Below are 21,488 nucleotides of genomic sequence, written 5' to 3' on the forward strand. Positions count from 1 at the left end.
AGCCGGGCGGTGGTGGCGCACACCTTTAATCCCAGCACTCGGGAGGCAGAGGCAGGTGGATCTCTGTGAGTTCGAGGCCAGCCTGGTCTACAGAGTGAGTTCCAGGAAAGGCACAAAGCTACACAGAGAAACCCTGTCTCGAAAAACCAAAAAAAAAAAAAAAAAAAAAGATAATTCCAACATTTGTTTGTTTTGTTGGAGCTGAGGATCCAGCTCTACCACTGAGCTAAATCCCCAACCCCCATTTGTTTGTTTATTACATTGGAGTTTGAACCTAGAGCCTCACACACAGCAAAGGCTCTGGCAGATGCTCGACCACTGTAATTCCAGCTCCCTGCTTTTTTATTTTCAAACAGGGTGTTATTAAGTAGCTTAGGCAGTCGTCCTGCCTCAACCTCTGAGTAGTTGAGATGACCAGGACTGGCCCCATATGTATTTTGTTTATTTTTTATTGTTTGTTTGTTTGTTTGTTTACTTACTTACTTATTGAGACAAGCTTTCTCTGTGTAGCCCTGACTGTCCTCACTCTTGTAGACCAGGCTGGCCTCGAACTCAGAGATCCACCTGCCTCTTCCTTCCAAGTGCTGCGATAAAAGATGCGTGCCACCATCGCACGGCTTAGATACGTATTTTAAATACTCTCTGAAGGTCGCTCAGCCAATGAACAAGAAAGACATCGCTCTATCTAATGTACTGCGCTTGCACGGAAAACAAGAAGAGCCTGGTGAGTTCCAGATTGATGAAGAGCAAAGGGTAGAGCAGGTAGCAGGTTAGACCTTGGAGGTTGAACTAGGAGCCCTGGAGCAAAAGATGCCGAATCAGAGCGGAGCCTGGGCGATCCTGTCCCACCGGGAGCTCCTGGACTAGGGTGCAGGGTTGACATTCGCACGGCCTCGGACCACGCCCCTCGGGACAGAACTGGTCCAGGAGGGGCGGAGCCAGGGGTGGGCGGGGCAGGCGGTGGGCAGCCCCCCGCCACGCTGCAGTTGCCTGGACATTCCTGGCTCTTCGGCCGGGGCGGAGGAGCTCCCGGCGGCTGAGCGTGCCAGCCCCGCCCGGATCGTGACCCGTGGGCGCGGGAACCAGGCGGCGGAGGAGCCAGGTGAGCCGGACCCCTGCACTGGGAGCTGAGTCCAGTTCTGGGTGAGCCGAGTCCCACACTGCGCTCCCGGGCGCCCGGGGGAGAGCGGCCGCAGAGCTCCGGAGCTGTCCCCTCCAGCCCCGGGGACCTTGGCGCCCGCGCGGCGGGAGTAGTTGGGTGGAGGGGGCGGTAAATCAGTAACCCGCAGCGCACACAGGGCCTTTTGTCCCCCTCCGTTCAAAGAGCACCCTGGTCACCGTTCTAGTTACTTATTGCCCACCGGGCGGGGGCGATGGGCCAGCTGTCCATGCAACTAAATGAGGACCGATGACTTGCACCTCTGTCCGAGGGTGACGGAGTGGGGGCACTTAAGTCAGAGCGCTGTCGTCCTTGGGCCGGTACCCAGCAGTGTGCTGGACATAAAGATGAGGAAACCAGCGCTGGGAGAGGAGCAGTCACTTGCCCAGAGTTCCCCATAGTGAGTGCGGGAGGGTGGAGAACTCAATGCTGTCTGATGGTAGTCTCGGACCCCAATTGTTAGCGATCTTCAGCGGCCAGCCGCGGTGACCGGACCAAGGACTCTGTGGTTGTGAGTTCAAGGCAGCCTGGGAATGGGAATAAACCCTCCTCGGACCTGTCCACCCCTTGGGGCGCTAGAGAGACCCTCTCTGCTTCGCAGGGTGTGGTAGGAGTCTTTTGCAGATGGGCTGACCAAACTGAGGAGAGGGAAAGGTTCTAAGACAAGAGGCGCACCATTGTACAGGCAAGAAAACCAATGTGCTGGACTTCAGAATCTCCTAAAGGAACTAAAGGGACAGACAGTGAGACTAACAAGATTGACACCAGCATTTAAAATGAGGCCTGGAAAAGCTGGCCTTGGCACATGGGCTTTAACAGGTACTAGCCGGGCTGAGGCAGGAAGGAGGCTCACAGTATGAAGGCCTGTTTGGTTTACAGAGTGAGCTTCAAAGCCAGCCTGCCTGATCAACTTTGGTAAGACCTTGTCTCAAAATAAGAAAAAAGATAAAGGAAGAAAAAAGAAAGCGACGGCCTGCAGTTAACCCTCAAGAGCCTGTAAACTGGGTCATAGTGTGAATGGCTAAAATAAACAAACAAGCCAGGCAGTGGTGGCTCATGCCTTTAATCCCAGCACTCGGGAGGCAGAGGCAGGTGGATCTCTGTGAGTTCGAGGCCAGCCTGGGCTACCAAGTGAGTCCCAGGAAAGGTGCAAAGGTACACAGAGAAACCCTGTCTCGAAAAACCAAAAATAAATAAATAAACAAACAAACAAACCCTCTGGAAGGTAGAAGTTTAAGGACTAAGATTTGTCAAGATTCCAAGCAAACATAACCAGGACCTGGCCTAAGTAAAGGCAGGGGAATGGGATACATTGAAGAATGATTGAGGCGGTTAAATGGGCTAACTCTAGGGGGCAGCGGGCTGAGGAGAGAGGGTTTAACGGGCAGCATTCCCAGTTTGTTAAAATATGGAATGCAACTTTTAAGAATCATGCTGTTTTCTTTGACTGTACATACACTAAAGTTGCAGTGATACAAATTCACAAAGCAGCCGGGCGGTGGTGGCGCACGCCTTTAATCCCAGCACTCGGGAGGCAGAGGCAGGTGGAGCTCTGAGTTTGAGTCCAGCCTGATCTACAAAATGAGTTCCAGGACAGCCAGGGTTATGCAGAGAAAGAAACCCTGTCTTGAAAACCCAAAACCAAAGCCAGCAAACAAAAAACCAAACTCACAGAGATTTCCATACTTAACAAGCATGCTCTGGGGTTAGGAATGTAGTTCAAGTAGTAGAGCACTTGCCCAACATGAGCAAGGTCCTGGAGAAAAAGAATACTGATCCAAAGATGCCAGTGCCACCTGGACAGATAACAGACCTGCCAACAGGACTAGGTAGCAAGACTGTATGTCCCTGGGACTACAATGGTCCCCATTCAAGTTAAGGTTTAGCTCTGGGTCTTCCTTTTGGGAAACAGAGGTCCTCCATTTGGACAAGGGTTACTAGATGTGGTGTGTGCATCATACTTAATGGCAACCGTTTGGAAGCAGAGAATGACTGGCGGCTAAGGCCTGGCAAAGGGTGCAGTCAGTGTGAGGACGGGGAGCATATCTCACCATCACCCTGTGTATGCCATCCCTCCGTGTTTGTCTCTTTTATCGCTGAAGCAATCCTATGATGATAATGGTCCATAAAGGGACAAAGACAGGTCTTGTTGAGAATCAGGATTTGGGTTTGCCACTACCAAACATGTAAAATCTGTGTTATTTACAAAACCAACTAAACATGAATTCAGCTCAGTGGCAGTGTTTGCTTAGCATGCAAGGAGGTCTTGGGTTTAATCCCCAACTCTGCAAAAACAATAAGCAAAACCAAACAAGCTCCTACATTGTCTAAGATGAAGTTGGGAGGGTACAAACCAACTGGTGTCCCCAGTATGCATTTCTGGCTCAGAACGAGGAAGAGTGTCCTTAGTTTGGACAGTGCCTTGTTAGAGGAGAGCACCCCGCCGCTGGAAGGATTCCAAGCTGGACATGGAAATGTCAGTAATGCTAAAGAGTGGGGTCCTGTTAGACAGCGTCCAGATGCTGAAGGCTGGCCTTGGATTATATTTCACTTTTCTTCTTTAACTCTTCAGCATTGAATCCATTTATTCAGCAAAAAATAAATGATGTGCACTGAGAGTGAGCAAAAGATATGCCACCATCTCTGCTTCCTTCCCAGAAAAGAATCTTAAAACTGCTCTTTCTGTGAAGACTTGCCAGGGTCTCAGTAGGACCCAAGGCAAGCAGGAAGTCCAGCACCCCCCTCCCCTGCAGAACCTCCTGTGGGGAGGCCTTGGGCACTGGCAGCAGCAGTCCTAGGTTCAGCCTTGGCTCTACTACCGGCTGACTGGGGTTTGGATGAGGCTGCGGACTGCTTTCCATCTGCGTCCCCAGAAAAGAGAGCGCGTGTAACAGGAACTCTTTCCCCCTGTTTCAGGAAGGTGGTCAGTGGGAAGTCTGGCCTGGGTCCTGAGAACAGCTGGGAGGAAATGTGGCTGCTGTTAGTCCTATTGAGCATCCTTCTGGGGACACCAGCCTTGTTCCTTGAGGCCTCTGAGGAAATGGAGTTGGGTATGGCCTCTAAGGTGGGAGAGGGTGGCAGGGAAGGGGAGCAAAGCTGGAGAGGATCCTGGCCCTGGCCCCAAGAAGGTGGCGGCAGGACAGGGCTTGAGCATTGAGATTCCCTCTCTGGCTCTTAGCAGCACCCTCCTATCTGTATGTCTACAAGAAAGAATTAGCCTTGAGGGCACAGAGCCTGGGCTAGGCTGCAGAGCCAGCGGTGAACCCCGTGGCTGTATGTATATGTGTGTGGCTCTGTGCACTGGGTGTGTTGGTTGGGAGGTCCAAGCAGCATGTGTGATGTGTGTACCCAGCATAGTGTGCCTCAGAAGTGCGGCATGTGTTCTGGATGGCACCTATAGCATGTACCTTGTGTGTGTGTGTGTGTGTGTGTGTGTGTGTGTGTGTGTGTGTGTGTGTGTGTGTGTGTATTTGGGGCAGTAGCATGTCTAGCATGTGTGACAACTCCCACAAAAAGTGTGGCATTGGCCCTATGCAAAGCATTTGTAGCATGTGGTCATGTGTGTGGAAACAGCATGTGTCACAGGATCTTTGGTTCCACGTGTGTGGCATGTTCTCTGTATGTGTGTGTGTGTGGGGGGTGCCTCGGATGAAGCTATGAGCATCACTGACTTCTCCCATCTGCCCTCAGAGCCCTGCCTAGCCCCGACCCTGGAGCAGCAGGAGCAGGTATTGACCGTGGCCCTGGGGCAGCCTGTGCGGCAGTGCTGCAGGCGGAATGAGCGTGGTGGCCATTGGTACAAGGAGGGCAGACGTCTAGCGTCTGCTGGACGAGCACGTGGCTGGAGGGGCCGTCTGGAGATTGCCAGCTTCCTCCCTGAGGATGCTGGCCAATACCTCTGCCTGGCACGTGGTTCTATGACTGTCTTACACAATCTCACCTTGATTATGAATGGTAAGAGGTTCTGAGAGGGAGTCTAAGGGTGCCTTGGGAGAGAAACCCTCTCTCTTGGACTTCAGATGCCTTCCTTTGTCCCCGAATAGATTCCTTAACCTCCATCAATAACGATGAGGACCCTAAGACCCTCAACGGCTCCTCAAGTGTGCATGTTTACCCCCAGCAAGGTTGGTATGTCTTCTCAAGGACTCCCCCCACTACTCATCTGGTCACTGAGAAGAGACCTGTGTGAAGTCACCTCAGGGCTCCTAATTAGGGGTTCTCCCTCTAGCACCCTACTGGACACACCCCCAACGCATGGAGAAGAAACTGCATGCAGTGCCTGCTGGGAACACTGTCAAATTCCGCTGTCCAGCTGCAGGCAACCCCATGCCCACTATCCACTGGCTCAAGGATGGACAGGTCTTCCACGGGGAGAATCGCATTGGAGGCATTCGGGTGAGTTTCCATTTCCAAGGCCATCTGCTTCTCCATTCTCATTTTTCATGATTCTTACATAGATCAATATATCTAATAAGGAAGGTAATTACAGAGCCCCAGACAATGGACAGCTCTGGCTCAGGTTCCCAATCTGCCACTCACAAATTTTGCCCTCTCAGCCTTAGCAGCAACTAACTCCTTTTGTGTTCTGGTGGAGTTCTCATTGTCGATGACGATGTTTATGGGGAAGGGGCATTAAAGATCGATTTTTATTATTTTTATTTATGTGTGAGTAAATACCACGTGCGTTGGTGTCCACAGAGACTAGAAGAGGGCATCGGATCCCTGGGAGCTAGAATTATCCAGGCAACTGTGAGCTGCCCGGACCAGGTGCTGGGAAACAAACTCAGGTCCTCCAGAAGAGCAGCAAGTGCTCCTAACCACTGAGCCATCTCTCCAGCCCTGATGATGCTGTTTTTGTTTTTGTTTTGAGACAGGGTCTCTCTATGTAGCCCTACCTGCCCTGGAACTCACTGTGTAGACCAGGCTGGCCTCAAACTCACCAAGATCTGTCTGCCTCTGCCTTCCAGGTGCTGGAACTAATGGCATGCACCACCTCACCTGGGGTGATGATGCTGTTTTTGAGACAGGGTTTTACTGTAGAGTTCAGGCTAGTCTCCAACCCCAGGCTCCTGAGTAGCATCTCCTGTAAAGTGGGAAGGAAGAGTGACTGATGGGCGCCATAGGCTTTATTTGAGGCTGATACTTATAGGCTGTTCTCTGTGCTGTAGTAAAGAGGAGCCTCAGACTCAGAGTGGGCAAAGACTAGCATGATAGTTCTCAACTTGTGGGTCACGACCCTTTCACAGGGTTCGCATATCAGATATCCTGTATATCAGATATTTACATTACAATTCATAACATTATCAAAATTACAGTTATGAAGTAGCAATGTCAATAATTTATGGCTGTGGGTCTTCACAACTGTATTGGGGGGGTCACAGCATTGGGAAGGTTGAGAACCACTGGTCTAGCACAAGGAAGCACACCTAGGTAGGGTACAGCTAAAACTCAAGACTTGAACTAGGGTTCAGATGATGGGTTTTCTGTTGTTGTTTGTTTTATTAGTTTGTTTGTTTGAGACATGGTCTCACTGTGTAATCTTGACTGGCTTGGAATTCACTTTGTAGACCAGACGGGCCTTGAATTCACATCTTCCTGCTTTTGCCTTCCAAGTACTGGGATTAAAGGTGTGAACCACCATGCCTGGCCTTCAGACACTTATTTTTTTAGGATTTATTTATTTTGTGTGTATGAATGTCCTGCAGAAGCTAGACAAGAGTGTCAAATCCCCTGGAACTGGACTTAGAGATGGTTGTGAGCCACCATGTGGGTGGTAGGAATCAAATCTGGGACCTCTGCAGGAGCAGCCAGTGCTCTTGACTACTGAACAATCCCTCCAGCCCCATTAAAGCACTTCTTACAGCCTTCTTCTCTGTCTAGGGATCTCTGGCCTTAGCCTGATCCTCTCAGGGTCTAGGGAGATTAAGAAGAGCCTCATAGGCAGATTCTATCCTTCCTCTGCCCTGGCTTTCCTGAGTTTGGTGGTCTCCTGTGGACATTCCCTCTACTTCCAGCTGCGCCACCAGCACTGGAGCCTGGTGATGGAGAGTGTGGTGCCCTCAGACCGTGGCACGTACACATGCCTTGTGGAGAACTCTCTGGGCAGCATTCGCTTCAACTATCTGTTGGACGTGCTGGGTGAGTGGATGGTCTGCGGGGTAGGACAAACGATTTAACTTATCTTGGGCTCCATCCTGCCCTCAGGGTGGGTATCTTGTCTTGTCTTGGAGGCAAGACAGAGTTAATTTTAGATGAGTCGGATAGCTTCAGGGATCAGAAGGAAGCAGAGCAGCCTGTGGACTGAAGGAGCGCAAGTCTGTCTAAAGGAAAAGTGAGAAGGGCATCCAGGCAGACTGCACAAGCCGAATTCAGCTCTTGAGAAAGTAATGCATTAGTGGGCAGGTATATGCCACGGATGCAGCATCTATGGGGGTGAGGGGCAGGCTGTGGAAGTTTCAAATGTGAGTCTGAGAAGCTGTCCTGGACCTAAAGGCAGTAGAGCCATAAAAAGTTGCAGGAAGGTAAACAGAAGATGGACAAGATCTGAGCTGCCTGTCCAGAGGTCCTTTCCTTGAACTGGGAGGGTGGCTGGGAGCAGGTAAACTGGGTGATTTCGTGGCTGCCACTGGTCAGGGTTGACGGCCTGGCCTGGCCCCCAGAGCGGTCCCCGCACCGGCCCATCCTGCAGGCGGGGCTCCCAGCCAACACCACAGCTGTGGTTGGCAGCGATGTGGAGCTGCTGTGCAAGGTGTATAGTGACGCCCAGCCCCACATCCAGTGGCTGAAGCACATCGTTATCAACGGCAGCAGTTTCGGCGCTGATGGCTTCCCCTACGTGCAAGTCCTAAAGGTTCGGCTTCTGCCTGGGCCCCACCCTTTTCCCACTGGGGTGGGATGGTTCCCAAGCACCCTCCCAGCTACAGTGTGGCCCCAGCCCCTCCTGTGACCCAGTGTGTCCACTACCTCAGACAACAGACATCAATAGCTCTGAGGTAGAGGTCCTGTACCTGAGGAATGTGTCAGCGGAGGATGCAGGAGAGTACACCTGCCTGGCAGGCAACTCTATCGGCCTTTCCTACCAGTCAGCATGGCTCACGGTGCTACCAGGTGAGCACCTGGGGGGCCTGGGACAAGTACAGGCATCCTCTCTGGTTTGTTGTGGGCTATAGCCTGTTGGGTAGGCAGTTTCCTTGGCCTGTGGGGGGCTACACTATTGACTTGTTTGGGACATTTGTGCATGTTAGACAAATGCTTTCTCACTGAATTCAGCAGGGATATGTGTTTGATTCTACATGACTATCCATGTAACCCTCAGGGAGATAAGACTTGGCATAACTGTGACTCTTTCAGTGTATGTGTCCCTGTATGTGTTGGTAGCTGTGGGGGCCTAAGCTGGGGTGAGAGGGATGGGTCATTCCAAACACCGACTACTCAGCTTCTCTGTCTATGTTCTCCCAATGATGCGAACAGAGGAGGACCCCACGTGGACAACAGCAACATCTGAGGCCAGATACACAGACATCATCCTGTACGTATCGGGCTCACTGGCTTTGGTTGTGCTCCTGATGCTGGCTGGGGTGTATCACCGACAAGCAACACACGGCCACCACTCCCGCCAGCCTGTCACCGTACAAAAGTTGTCCCGTTTCCCTTTGGCCCGACAGGTAATGTGCCCGTGCCTCCCCCGCCCCATCCCCGCCCCCACCCTGAATGGCTCTCAGCCTGACTCCAGCAGGCAGAACGAATCTCCCACTTTGCAGTTCTCTTTGGAGTCAGGGTCCTCCGGCAAATCAAGCTTGTCCCTGGTGCGAGGTGTCCGGCTGTCCTCCAGTGGCCCTCCCTTGCTCACGGGCCTTGTGAGCCTAGACCTACCTCTGGACCCACTTTGGGAGTTCCCCCGGGACAGGTACACTGAGCAGGGTCAGGATGGGGATGCCAGCTCAAGAGTGGTACCCACAGATCTGAGGCATGGGCCTTCTCGATCTCCAGGCTGGTGCTCGGAAAGCCCCTGGGTGAGGGCTGCTTCGGGCAGGTGGTTCGTGCGGAAGCCGTCGGCATGGACGCCTCCCAGCCCGACCAAACCAGCACCGTGGCGGTGAAGATGCTGAAAGGTAGGTGGCAGCCTGGGCAGGCCATGCTGGCACCAAACTCCACTGCTGGCCCCCGCAAGTGACTTCTGAGCCTCAGTTTCTCCTTGTCTCTCTATAGGGATGAATAATGATCCCTTGACTCTCAGGCTGAAGTTCATAGGACATGTCTAGGACACAGCACTTAATAAATTCTTGATGCAGGGTCTGGAATTGGTTTGCTTAATGCTGGGTCACACTCTAGCCTGGGCTGACCTGGAAGTCACTCTGCAATCTAGCCTGGCCTAGAACTCATAGTGACCCTATCTCATCCTGGCTAGCTCAGTCAACTTTAACCACTGGGTAATGATCCTTACCACATTTGTGGTGACTGGGGCTCTGGCCTCATATCTCAGTCATCCACCCATGCCTTCTGCCTCATCCTCATCTACACCACTAAGCTATATACCATCAGCACATATTCCTCCCATTCCAAGTCTGTATCTTAGTACAGAATAGCTCTCTGTTTAAAAGTCCCAGTCTCGGGGCTGCAGAGATGGCTTAACCATTCAGAGGGCTCAAATTCTTCAAAACCACCTGTAACTCCAGCTCCAGGGATTCGGACATCCCACACACATGACACACACACACACACACACACACACACACACACACACACACACGTAAAAACAAAATCTTTAAAAAAAAATACAAGTCCCAGGTTCAAGCTTGGTCTAGTGGCACAAGCTGTAATCACAGGTACTTGGGCAAGTACGACCATAGGATGGTAAAACCAAGGCCTGCCTAAGATACAGATTGGAGTTCAAGTCCAGCCTGGACAACTTACCCTTTCCCAAAATATGAAGAGGGCTGGCTAAATGTCTTGTCTAACCTGCAACAATATGGAAAATAAAAAGCCCAGATCTCAAGCAACATCCCCAAAGTGTCCCACAGTGGCTTAGTATTTGTCCATTGGAATCTCTTTTGCTTTTATTTTTAATTTTTTTTCCTTGTTTTTCAAGACAAGGTTTCTCTGTAGCTTTGGAGCCTGTCCTGGAACTCACTCAGTAGACTAGGCTGACCTTGAACTCACAGAAATCCATCTGCCTCTGTCTCCCAAGTGCTGGAATTAAAGGCATATGCCATCACCACCCAGTTGCTTTTATTTTTAGACGTTTATTATTATTATAGTCCTGGTTGGCCTATATAGACCAGGCTGGACTTGAACTCACAGAGATCCACTTGCCTCTGCCTCCCAAGTGCTGGAACTTCAGGCAATTATTGTTGCCTTCTGTGTGTAGTATGTGTGTAAGTGTGGGCATGTGTGAGCACATACCATCCTGTGCATGTGGCTGTCAGAAAACAAATTACGGGAGTCACTTTCAGGGATCAAACTCTGTTACCAGGCTTGTGCTCGGGCTACCTTGTCAGCTTCTTCATGTTTTCTTTTATGTATTTATTATTTGTTTTTTGGTGGTTGTTTTTTGAGACAGTTTTTTGTTTGTTTTGTGTATGTAGCCTTTGCTGTCCTGGAACTAGCTCTGTAGACCAGGCTGGCCTTGAGTTCACAGAGATCCACCTGTCTCTACCTCTGGAGTGCTGGGATCAAAGGCGTGCACCACCACCACCTGGCTTATTGTTTTGTTCTGTGTAAATCCTATCATGCTTACTCAATCTCTTGCTGTTTAACATTATACCATTTAGTCCTAGCCGTCTTGCTGGCCCCCATTAGAACCTGTTGCTGCTGTCCCCAGTCACCTTCGCAAGAACAGCCCAGCCACTGTAATGCTCCCTCCCTCCCTCCCTCCCTTCCTCCCTCCCTCCCTCCCTCCCTCCCTCCCTCCCTCCAGCCCTGCCGCTCTCCCTCCACTCTGCACAGCTGGAGCCAGCTGGCACTTTCTGGGAGGTGGTGATTGTGAAACAGGCTTCTTTATATTGATGTGTGGCTGGGATAAGAATTATGTCTTTGTCCCAAGGCTTCTGGTCAGCCTTGGGGGCCTAGTCTCTGGTCCTTAGCTCTGTCTTCTCAAGGGAAGTCACAGAAGTCTTCTCATATGATAACAAGACCTCGGGGCACTTCCTAGGAGCTGTTACCTCACCCAAGGACTAGTTAGCATGGCTTCCTTCCTGCTGGGAGCTTCTGCCTCTTTCCCACTCCATGGACTTGATCATAGAAAGGCCAGCTTTTAGAGATCTTTCATATTTTATCCTTGCAGCTTTTGTGAGAGGTTCTGTGAAGCGTGTGCATAGGTGTGTGCGTGTGTGGGTACAGATGTAGGTGTGTGCGTGTGTGGGTACAGGTGTAGGTGTATGTGTGTGTGGGTACAGGTGTAGGTGTATGCGTGTGTGGGTACAGGTGTAGGTGTATGTGTGTGTGGGTACAGGTGTAGGTGTATGCGTGTGTGGGTACAGGTGTAGGTGTGTGCGTGTGTGGGTACAGGTGTAGGTGTGTGCGTGTGTGGGTACAGGTGTAGGTGTGTGCCTGTGTGGGTACAGGTGTAGGTGTATGTGTGTGTGGGTACAAGTGTAGGTGTATGTGTGTGTGGGTACAGGTGTAGGTGTGTGCGTGTGTGGGTACAGGTGTAGGTGTGTGTGTGTGTGGGTACAGGTGTAGGTGTATGTGTGTGTGGGTACAGGTGTAGGTGTGTGCGTGTGTGGGTACAGGTGTAGGTGTGCAGCACCAGCTATCTTCCTCCATTACTCACCACCTTAGGTTTGGAGACACAGACTCTTGCTGAACCTGGGGCTTGCCGTTTCAGCTGCACGAGCTGGCCCTCTGGCCTCCACAGCCTCCACCCCCGTACCTTGAGTGTCAGGGCCGAGGCTGCTGTGCTGCTGTACCCAGCTTTTATGTGGGTGCTGGAGATCTGACCCCAGGTCCACATGACCATTAAAGGAATGATGTAGGCCAGGCATAGTGACACATGTCTTTAATCCCAGCAGTCAGGAGGTTGAGGCAGGCAAATCTCTGAGTTCGAAGCCAGCCTAGTCTACAGAGCTAGTTCTGGGACAGCCAGGGCTACAAAGAGAAACACTACCTTTAATAAATAAATAGGATTTCTTTTCCTTTTTTTTGAGGTAGGGTCTCTATATATAGTCCTGGCTGTCCTAGAGCTCGATATGTAGATCAAGCTGGTCTCAAACGGGTCTCAAACTCATGGAAGATTAAAGGTGTGAACCACCAACTTGGCCTGGAATTATTTTTAAGCATTTTTTTTTTTTGGAGAATTTCATACATGAATACTGTGTTTACATCATTTCTACCCCACTCTATCCTCCTTCCAAATCTTCTCATGCTTTCCACTCCCTTTCAAATTCATGACCTCTTCTTTACACACACACACACACACACACACACACACACACACACACACACACTGTTTTGAGGTTGTTGGTTTTTTTGTTTTGTTTTGTTTTGTCTCATGTAGCTCAGGTTAGCTTCATATTTACCAAGTGCTACGATCAGAAGTGGGCTCTGCCATGCCTAGTTTCATGTTGTGGTGCAGACTGAATGCAGGGCTTCTTGCTAGGCAAGCACTCTACAAACTGAGCTACATCCCTAGCCCTAAAAGGCTTCTTTTGAGGCATACAGCCCAGCAGGTTTCAGTCCAGATCCACCCAAGCCTTGGACCAGTGTTCCTTGACCTACCCCCACCCTATGCTGTGCTTGTAGAGGTGAAGGGCAGCTTCCTCACTCCAGCTGTTGACTTTGCAGACAATGCCTCCGACAAGGATTTGGCAGACCTGGTATCTGAGATGGAGGTGATGAAGCTAATTGGACGACATAAGAACATCATCAACCTGCTGGGTGTCTGCACACAGGAAGGTAGGGCAGGGTCCAGGATCCAGACGGGCAGTTGGGATGCAGAGACACAGTCTTGTCAGCCTTCCCACCCCCTGGCCCATGCCTACCCCTGTAGGGCCCCTGTATGTGATTGTGGAATGTGCTGCCAAGGGAAACCTTCGGGAATTCCTCCGTGCCCGGCGCCCCCCAGGCCCTGACCTCAGCCCTGATGGGCCTCGGAGCAGTGATGGGCCACTCTCCTTCCCGGCCCTGGTCTCCTGTGCCTACCAGGTGGCCCGAGGCATGCAGTATCTGGAGTCTCGGAAGGTGTGGACAAGAGACAGTTGTGGTGTGCTCTGGACCACTCTAACTCCTCCTTCTCCACACTGCCGTGCTGGGGGCACTCAGTGTCCTCAGCTGCTCCTTCTCTGCCTGTTCACTGGTCTAGCCTTTGCTCCACTCCCACTCGTATGCAGCTAACACCGCATGTGCCTGTGTGTAACACTGCATGGCCCTATTCTCTCTTTACCTGTTCTCTAACCCACGGCAAGGCAGACGAAGCCTCGGTGCAGGTGTGGGCTCTGAACATCTTTCTGTTGTTCCTGGTGCTGGGGATTCCGCCCAGGCCTTTGCCCATTCCAATTCTCATCTGTTCCGGGGATGAATGACTAGCCCCTGGGCTTACTGTGAAATGGATGAGCAGAGCTCCCAGACATGTGTCCTGAGATACCTAAGTCTCTGCCCTCTTCTTAGTGCATCCACCGAGACCTGGCTGCCCGAAATGTGCTGGTGACAGAGGACGATGTGATGAAGATTGCTGACTTCGGGCTGGCCCGCGGTGTTCACCATATTGACTACTATAAGAAAACCAGCAATGTGAGGGGCAGAGCAGAGATGCGCGGGAGTGGGCGGGGCTGGGGCTGGTATGGAAGGTACGGGTGCTATGCAACTCAGCACCATCCTCTCTGCCTCCCTCCTCAGGGCCGCCTGCCAGTCAAGTGGATGGCTCCTGAGGCCTTGTTTGACCGTGTGTACACACACCAGAGTGATGTGTGAGTCCGGGAACTGGGGTCTCAGACATCAGCTGTCCTCGTCTCTCCCCTCTAAAAGGGCAAGGCACTTGCCAGAGTCACAAGACCCTAGAAGTTCCTCTGACTAGGACTGGGGCTTGTGTGGGACCAGACTCCAAAAGAAATGAGCGCCCCTCCCTATCCCCAAGGGTGGATCATGACTGCAAGAGCCCTGCCACAGCCTCCAAGAGGAAGGAAGCCGGGCCCTGCTGAGCCCCAGTTCTGCCTCCAGGTGGTCCTTTGGGATCCTGCTGTGGGAAATCTTCACCCTTGGGGGCTCCCCATACCCTGGCATCCCAGTGGAAGAACTGTTCTCACTGCTCCGAGAGGGACACAGGATGGACCGGCCCCCAAACTGCCCCCCAGAGTTGTAAGGACACCCTCCCTTGCCCACTTTCCAGACCTCCTCCCCTGCCCTGGCTTTGGCCTCAGGCTTTAGCCCTGGCCACACAGCAGCACCCGACTCACTCACTGACTCTCCTCTTCCTCTCCGTGGCTCTCCTTGCCCTGGGTCTGCTCTCTCATTGGATGGCCCTGCTTGTCCCAGGCCCAGGGGGCGCGCAGTGCTGGCTTTGCCCTGGACGTAAACTTCTTTGACTCATTCCCAGGTACGGGCTGATGAGAGAGTGCTGGCATGCTGCGCCCTCTCAGAGGCCGACCTTTAAGCAGCTGGTGGAGGCACTAGACAAGGTCCTGCTGGCTGTCTCTGAAGAGGTACTGCCCACTCCTGCCCCAGGCCTTCTTCCCACCCCTTCCCCGCTCCCTTGGCCTAGAGACATAAACGTGAAGCATCCTGTCCCAGAGACTGGAAGCTGACCAGCTTTGTTCTTTACAGTACCTTGACCTCCGCCTGACCTTTGGACCCTACTCTCCCTCCAGTGGGGATACCAGCAGCACCTGCTCCTCCAGCGACTCTGTTTTCAGCCACGACCCTTTGCCACTCCAGCCAGGCCCCTTCCCTTTCCCCGGGGTGCAGACGTGATCGGGGAGCGATGCTGTGCGGGCTGGTAGGTCAGTGGCCGCGGGCCTCCTAGCTCAACCGCAACCTGACGTAACATCTGACGTCCGCAGCGCCAGGCCTCTGACTTGAGGCCACTGCTGTCCCGGATCCTCCGGCCCTGCTTTGGGGAGGCCCATCCTTGTTCCTACGGTTCACAGTTCAGGCCTTACGCCCTAGCTTCATGCTCCCAACCCAGAGTTCAACTCTAGTCTCTGGGTCCTGACCCTGTCTTGGACTTACCTTCAGAGAAGCTGAGAGTTAGGACTTCGTGCTCTGGGTCTTGACACTCAGCTTCCATCTCAGGGGCTTGCTAGGCCCGGCTGCAAAGCTTTCGTCCCAAACTTTTCTGCTTCTCCAAACTACCTAGAGGTTAGAGGCCGATGGACCTCCTTGACCCCAGCCCCCAAGCCTCACCCCCATTGCTTGTCCGGGATCTTGGTGGAAGAAGCATCAGCTCTGGGGTCCCTGAGAGACTAGAAGCCTATGGAAAACACAGAAGATGGCATTTTATAAATTATTTTTTGAAATAAATCTGTGTGCCTGGTGTCTCCCCTGAGGGGCAGGGCATAGGGTGGGAAGACTCCCCATGCTGGGAGTTCTGTCTGGGTGACAGACTGAGGGCTGTGTGCCAGGCCTTCGGCTGGCCTCCACCTCCAGCTGCGCTACGGCAGACCCAGAAGCAGATATGCACCTCTGCCACTGTCCACCCATCCTTCCAGAACCATCCTTGTGTACGCAGTGGTGTGAGTGAGTGTTCATGGGCAGATGACCCACGCTGCACCATCTGTAAGGCAGGCCCTTGTATCCTCTACATGTGCATGTATGCATGTTTGGCCCACAGCTGTCCTCTAGGGAGCTGGTGCCCCCTCCCCCATCTGCTCAGCATTAACCAAACTGACCGTTAACACAGCATGAAAACCTGAAATCCAGCCTCTAGCCACTGCCTGCTCCCACGATCTGGATCTGCCAGCTCAGGCTCAGGGCTTGTGGGGGCCGTGCCCGCCCCGCCTTGCCTGGCCTGTCTCCCAGGCAGCAGCTGCTTGCTGCCTGGCTAAGTGGCAGCTGTCCCCGCTTGCACGATCCTCCCTGGAGGCGTCGCGACCCCGTTCTCAGTCCCTCCTCTCAGAGAGACTGGCTCCCCAGAGCTCTGAGCCTGGAAACCTCCTGGACTCCCTAACCCTGAACTTCAGGGTGGGCCATGGAAAGGCCAGAAATCCCAGGCCTCGCCTGGTGCTCTGCTGCCTGGTTCCAATGAGCTCTCTCGGAAGATGGCTGAAATGTATTTAGGCTTCCGGGGACTAGTGTAAGAACTTGAGGGTGGAGCTGAAGAGGTGGCTTGTCATTTTAGAGCATTTGTTGCTCTTCCTGAGGACCCAGGTTTGACTCCCAGCACCCACCACAACCTTTTGTAACTCCAGTTCTGGGCAGCCAACACCCTCTTCTGACTTCCATGGGCACTAGGTACACAGACACATGCATGCAGGCAAAACACTCCTACACGCAAAAGGATTTAAGGATGGCTTGTTTACTAAGAGCCACCCTAGAAGACAGCCATGGTTCATGAGGGAATGGCTTCTCTTCATGGTTCTGAGCTACATCCATACCCTTTCTGGCTCACTACATCCCACACTGCACCTCATCCAGAACACCTCATCCTAGAGGGGACACCAAAACAAAACAAAACAAAACAAAACAAAACAAACAAACACACACACACACACACACACACACACACACACACACACACACACAAATTCTCCCTGATTACTCCGTTCCCTCCAGAACCGAATTCCTTAGTGGGATGCAAAGAGCACTGGACTCGGAGTGAGGGTTCAAATTCTGCTATTTGCAGCACCGCACTGAGGGACCCAGGCCAACACTGTCACTGCTCTGGTGGCCACTGTCTTCACCATGATAAGTGGAGTGCTCCTGTCCTGCCTTCCTGGACTGGGGGATGAACAAAGATGGAAATACTTAAGCTTGGTGAAAGGCTGGTCTGGACTCCACACAAGTCATGCCGTAATTTTCCTGGGAACTGGGCTCTTGCACGGTCTCCACACCCCCAAACCAGCCAAGGCCTCCAGTCCCACTTCTGTTCTCTATTCTTCTGCAGGTAGCTCCAGAGGCAGCAACCCAAAGCAGCTTTAGCTCTTATCCTTCCTACACGGTTCCCTGGGACCTCAGATTTTCTGTGTAAGCACCATACACGGTCATCAATGACACCAAACTTTAGAACTGAGACCTGGTTCCAAACTCAGTCTCCCATTAGAGACTACTAGTCAGAGCTAAGTCCATTACCAGTCCAGACAAGTCACTTCTGGAAGCAGATTCTTTGGATTTACCTGGGTCAAGAAAAGACTAGGAAGTTGGAATCAGGTATAAGGACCGAGAAGAGATGCACATCAAAAGCCCTATTGTCCACGGTTCCACTCTTGGCCCATTGCTAGTCCTGGATCACCCAACTGTCTCCTAAGTGCAGCTGTACCACACATAGACTATGCTTCCTCTTCAAAGGTGGCAAAACCAAGGGGGGTGTCTGGTGTAGTATTAACACCTCCTGTTCAAGCTACTAGGGAGACTGAAGCAAGGATAATCTCTCAAATTCAAGAGTTGGAAGGATACCAGGCAGTGATATCACACACCTTTAGTCCCAGCACTCAGTAGGCAGAGGCAGGCAGATCTCTGAGTTCAAGACCAGCCTGTTCCTGGACAGCCAGGGCTATATGGAGAAACCCTGTCTGTCTCAAAAAAAAAAAAAAATACACAGACACACATGCACACATGCATGCAAGCAGACAAGTTAGAGGATCTGGAGACATGGCTCAGCAGTCAAGATGACCCACAGCTCTTGCAGAAGACCTGAATTCAGTTCCCAGCATCCCCTATTCCCAGCTTACAACCATCTCTAGTTCTAGGGGCTCTGGTGGCCTCTTCTGGTCTCTGCTGGTACCTGCATGCAGGTGCACATACTCACACACAGACACACAACTAAAAATAAAATAAACCTTTCTTTAAAATTAGGAGTTTAAAATCAGCCTGATATACATATGGGGTTTCATGAAAGAGCTGGACTGACACCCCGGATTCTCAGCAGGCCCTGTGAATACTGGAGCCCAGAACCAGACTGCTCAGAGTCATAGGAACGGCTGCTTGGTAGCTTCTGGGGTCCAGGAGAGGACAGACATGCCGAGTCGGCCTCAGACATGAAAAGGAAAGAAGTGATTCCGGAGCATCAGCTGGAGTGAGGCCAGACTGGGGTAAAAAGGCAGACTGTGACTCAAAAAAGAATAAAGTAAGGAATGGTGGGTTTGTGCCTGTAATCCAAGCACTCGGGATGGCTGAGGCAAGAAGATCACCTCAAATTTGAGGCCACCCTGGGATAGAGTGAGTTTCAGGCCAGCCTGAGCTATAAGAGGAGACCTAGTCTTTAAAAAGAAAAAGAAAGAAAAAAAGAAAGAAAAATAATAAAAAAGATAAAAAGAAAAAGACTAAGAACAAAGCAGACCAAAAATACTAAAACCAAAGACATGACGGCACATGTCTGTTCCCAACAACTGGAATGCTGAGGTAGACAAATCTCTGTGAGTTTGGGGCCAGCCTGGTCTACATAATGAGACCCAGACAAACCAAGGTTAGAGCAAGGCCTTGTAGCAAAAACAAAAACAAAACAAGGAACAAACAAAAAGGACTTGGATTTGATTACTAGTACTGCAAAGACAAAACAAAACAAAAAACGGGGTTCCATAAAAGAGCTGGACTGATACCCCCAGTTCTCAGAAGTGAATATTGGAGCCCAGAACCAGGTTGCTCGGAGTGATAGGAACAGCTGCTGCCTGGTGGTTTCTGGGGTTCAGGGGGACTGGACTGCCCGGCCCGTGCCCCTCCCTGCCCGTGTCCCTGGCAGGCACACAGTTGCTGGGGCTGTTTCACATTCCTGACGTCCCGTGTCAGGAGACAGATGCTGCTAATTCCCCTGTGCGAGCTTTGCTGGTCCATCAAGCCTGCCCTCCCCAGCCGGCTCTGCGCGGCGTGGCAACAGCTGGGGCCTGGCCCCTTCGTCTGTCCCGGCTCTGAGCCGCTTCCAAGTCTGTGAACAGCACTAGGTTTCTCTCCAGAAGGCCACTGGCAGACTCTGCGGAGAGGGACAGACAGACAACACCCTGGGAGCCCACGGACATGAAGCTGAGGGCGACGGAAGGCATGCCTGGGAGGAAGGTGTCCAGGGTGGGGTGGGGGGGTAGTACCACGGCCAGCTCCCCTCTCAGAGCCTCTGTTTCCCTGCCTGTGAAGCCCTAATGAATGATGACACCCGCCAAACAGTGCATCAGTGCTGAGTAAACAGCAGCTGTTACTGCATGGCAATTAAGACGGGGCCTCCAGGGCAGGGTGCTGTGCTGGGTGGAGGGGTGGGGCACTGGTTCATTTCCTCCTGGAGCAGCATTCCCTTCCAGGAAAGCATTCTCACTGGCAGCATTTCCCTGAGGGGGGACAATGGGGCTCAGAAGGAGGTAGTAATTGGCCCATATCACATGGGGAAAATAGGAAAGTGGGACCTCAGACAAGGTGGTGTGTTCCCGTGGAGCTCACTCCCATGCCCTAGGGGGCCCAGTATTTCCTAGTGTTCAGAGGCTCTGGGAGGCCCAGACTAGGGAGGTCTGTTAGCCCAGTGAGGATGGGCAGATGCTATGCTGAAGCTCATCTGGGCCCCAGCTCCCTGTTTTGACAGTAGTGTTATGAACCAGTGCCTGGCACATCGCAGCCTTCCATGGGCTTTTCCTTCCAGGGGACACTTTCTTCTACCTTTCACTTGGCCAAGCCCTAGTCACTGGCAAGAGCTCACACTGGGGCTGGAGCTGTTAGGAGATGCCTACCTGTCCAGCATTCGTGAATCTTGGGTTCAACCTGCAGCACTGCATAAACCGAGTACTGGTGCATACCTGTAACACCTCTGGCATCCATAGACACATGCGTAGGTGTACACATGGGCATGAACACCCCCTCTGCCACACACACACACACACACACACACAACCACAACAAAAGCCTGGGGGTGGAGCAGAGTGCTTGCTCAGTCTGCACAGGACTGTGTGCCTGACCACCAGCACCCCAAAACTTCAATGACAAGCAACTCCTCCCTCCCGTCCTCTCTCTCCCCAGAAAACACTGCTCCCATCATCTGAGTCCTTTACGAGTCTCCACACCCCTGGCCCACGCGAGCATAGCCCTTGATCCAGCTAAGCGGCTAACCATTCTTGTTTCCACCCCTAAATCCCAACCCAGGGCACGCACGGCAGAACTGGGACACAGAGAAGTGTTGCGAAGGAAGGAGCCAAGATGATCCATTCCCACGTCTCAGCACCACTGAGTGTATGGGCAAGCCTGTATAGACTCGGTTTCCCACTGCCTACTACTTCCCACACTTCTGGGACCCTGACTGGGAGCCTCCCCTTCACCTGCTGTGGGATTTGGCCTAATCTGGGAGTATGTGTGCAAGGCAGCTGCAGCTCTCCCCCCACAGAGGAAATATCCCTTTTATTCTCCTACTACAGAAATTTGACCTTCATTGGCACCTGGGCTCCACGGCTGGAGCCTGTCCCCAAGAAGCAACCGAGGATGGGGCATGAAATCGCCAACAGCTGAACTCAACCAGCTCTCTCCACATTCTTTCCAGCCCCATCCACGTTCACATTCCACAGCACCAGCTCATTCCAGGTCCCCTGGTGCCAGGCCACATTGTTCTTGGACTGGTACTCCAGACCTGCCTAACCCGACCCTAGTGACCTCTCCACCTGATCCTGAGGCTGTGGCTTGAACTCTTTACAGTCACCGTAGCATACCTCAGGGCTCAACTCAGTGTCCCCTCCCCTCCTGACCTCACAGCCTAACCCAGGCATTCCACATCTGCACACATCTGCACACAACTGCCTCCACTGATGGGCTACTTCACCTCTGTGATATCAGGCCCAGGGAAGAGCAGACCATCCTGAGGCCTTTCAAATGACCTCGCAAGGGGGGTCGTGAGGCTCCTGTCAGGGAGCTTCTTTGCGCAGGCCCTATCCTTCAACAATGAAGGCCACTGGGAAATCAAAGGTCTTCCCTCATGGAGGCAGGAGAGGAAGGTCAGCTAGGAGAGGCACAACCACACCTGTAGAGAACAGCAAGGCTTTAGAGCCTTCACACAGGGCATGGAAACCGGGCGGGCTGGTGCCTGCCTGGAGCTGAGCATTTGAGACCTTGAGGGAGGAGCATCAGGAGTTTAAGGCCAGCCACAGCTTCAGCAAACTGTGCCTAGCCTGGACTAAGATTTGAATTGAATTCCCGATCCTCCTTCCCCTGCCTCCTCGGTGCAGGGATTTCAGGCCTGTACCACCATGCCCATATCTTAGTTGTTTCTAGATAGGGTCTCACA

At 52.3% G+C, this 21,488-nt stretch overlaps 1 protein-coding gene across 3 annotated transcripts; it reads left to right on the forward strand.

The window, feature by feature from the left end:
* Positions 1-946: 946 nt before the first annotated feature.
* Positions 947-15,610, forward strand: Fgfr4 (fibroblast growth factor receptor 4). Of its 3 annotated transcripts, none has more exons than XM_006976807.4 (18): positions 947-1,102; positions 4,076-4,209; positions 4,850-5,113; positions 5,203-5,283; positions 5,388-5,554; positions 7,174-7,297; positions 7,819-8,009; positions 8,128-8,266; positions 8,630-8,823; positions 8,920-9,065; positions 9,149-9,270; positions 12,941-13,051; positions 13,146-13,336; positions 13,763-13,885; positions 13,991-14,061; positions 14,312-14,449; positions 14,688-14,793; positions 14,915-15,610. In XM_006976807.4, exons 2-18 carry the CDS (start codon positions 4,128-4,130, stop codon positions 15,059-15,061), a joined length of 2,397 nt encoding a protein of 798 aa, XP_006976869.1. In that variant the 5' UTR covers positions 947-1,102; positions 4,076-4,127; the 3' UTR covers positions 15,062-15,610. The 3 variants fall into 3 exon arrangements, with proteins under 3 accessions (XP_006976869.1, XP_042134458.1, XP_042134459.1); XM_042278524.2 differs by having other exon boundaries at positions 1,009-1,143; XM_042278525.2 differs by lacking the exon at positions 947-1,102 and adding an exon at positions 1,426-1,559.
* Positions 15,611-21,488: the final 5,878 nt, after the last annotated feature.

Source organism: Peromyscus maniculatus, chromosome 5 (genome assembly GCF_049852395.1).
Source record: "Peromyscus maniculatus bairdii isolate BWxNUB_F1_BW_parent chromosome 5, HU_Pman_BW_mat_3.1, whole genome shotgun sequence".
In the NCBI taxonomy this organism is placed as follows: Eukaryota; Metazoa; Chordata; class Mammalia; order Rodentia; family Cricetidae; genus Peromyscus; species Peromyscus maniculatus.

What these genes read in the sequence shown, in the direction of transcription:
- Fgfr4 (XM_006976807.4), top strand. Translation starts at nt 4,128, where the DNA reads ATGTGGCTGCTGTTAGTCCTATTGAGCATCCTTCTGGGGACACCAGCC. An exon ending in GTTTCCCTTTGGCCCGACAG is followed by an intron (nt 8,824 to 8,919) that starts GTAATGTGCCCG and finishes CCCACTTTGCAG; the next exon opens with TTCTCTTTGGAGTCAGGGTC. An exon ending in ACTATAAGAAAACCAGCAAT is followed by an intron (nt 13,886 to 13,990) that starts GTGAGGGGCAGA and finishes CTCCCTCCTCAG; the next exon opens with GGCCGCCTGCCAGTCAAGTG.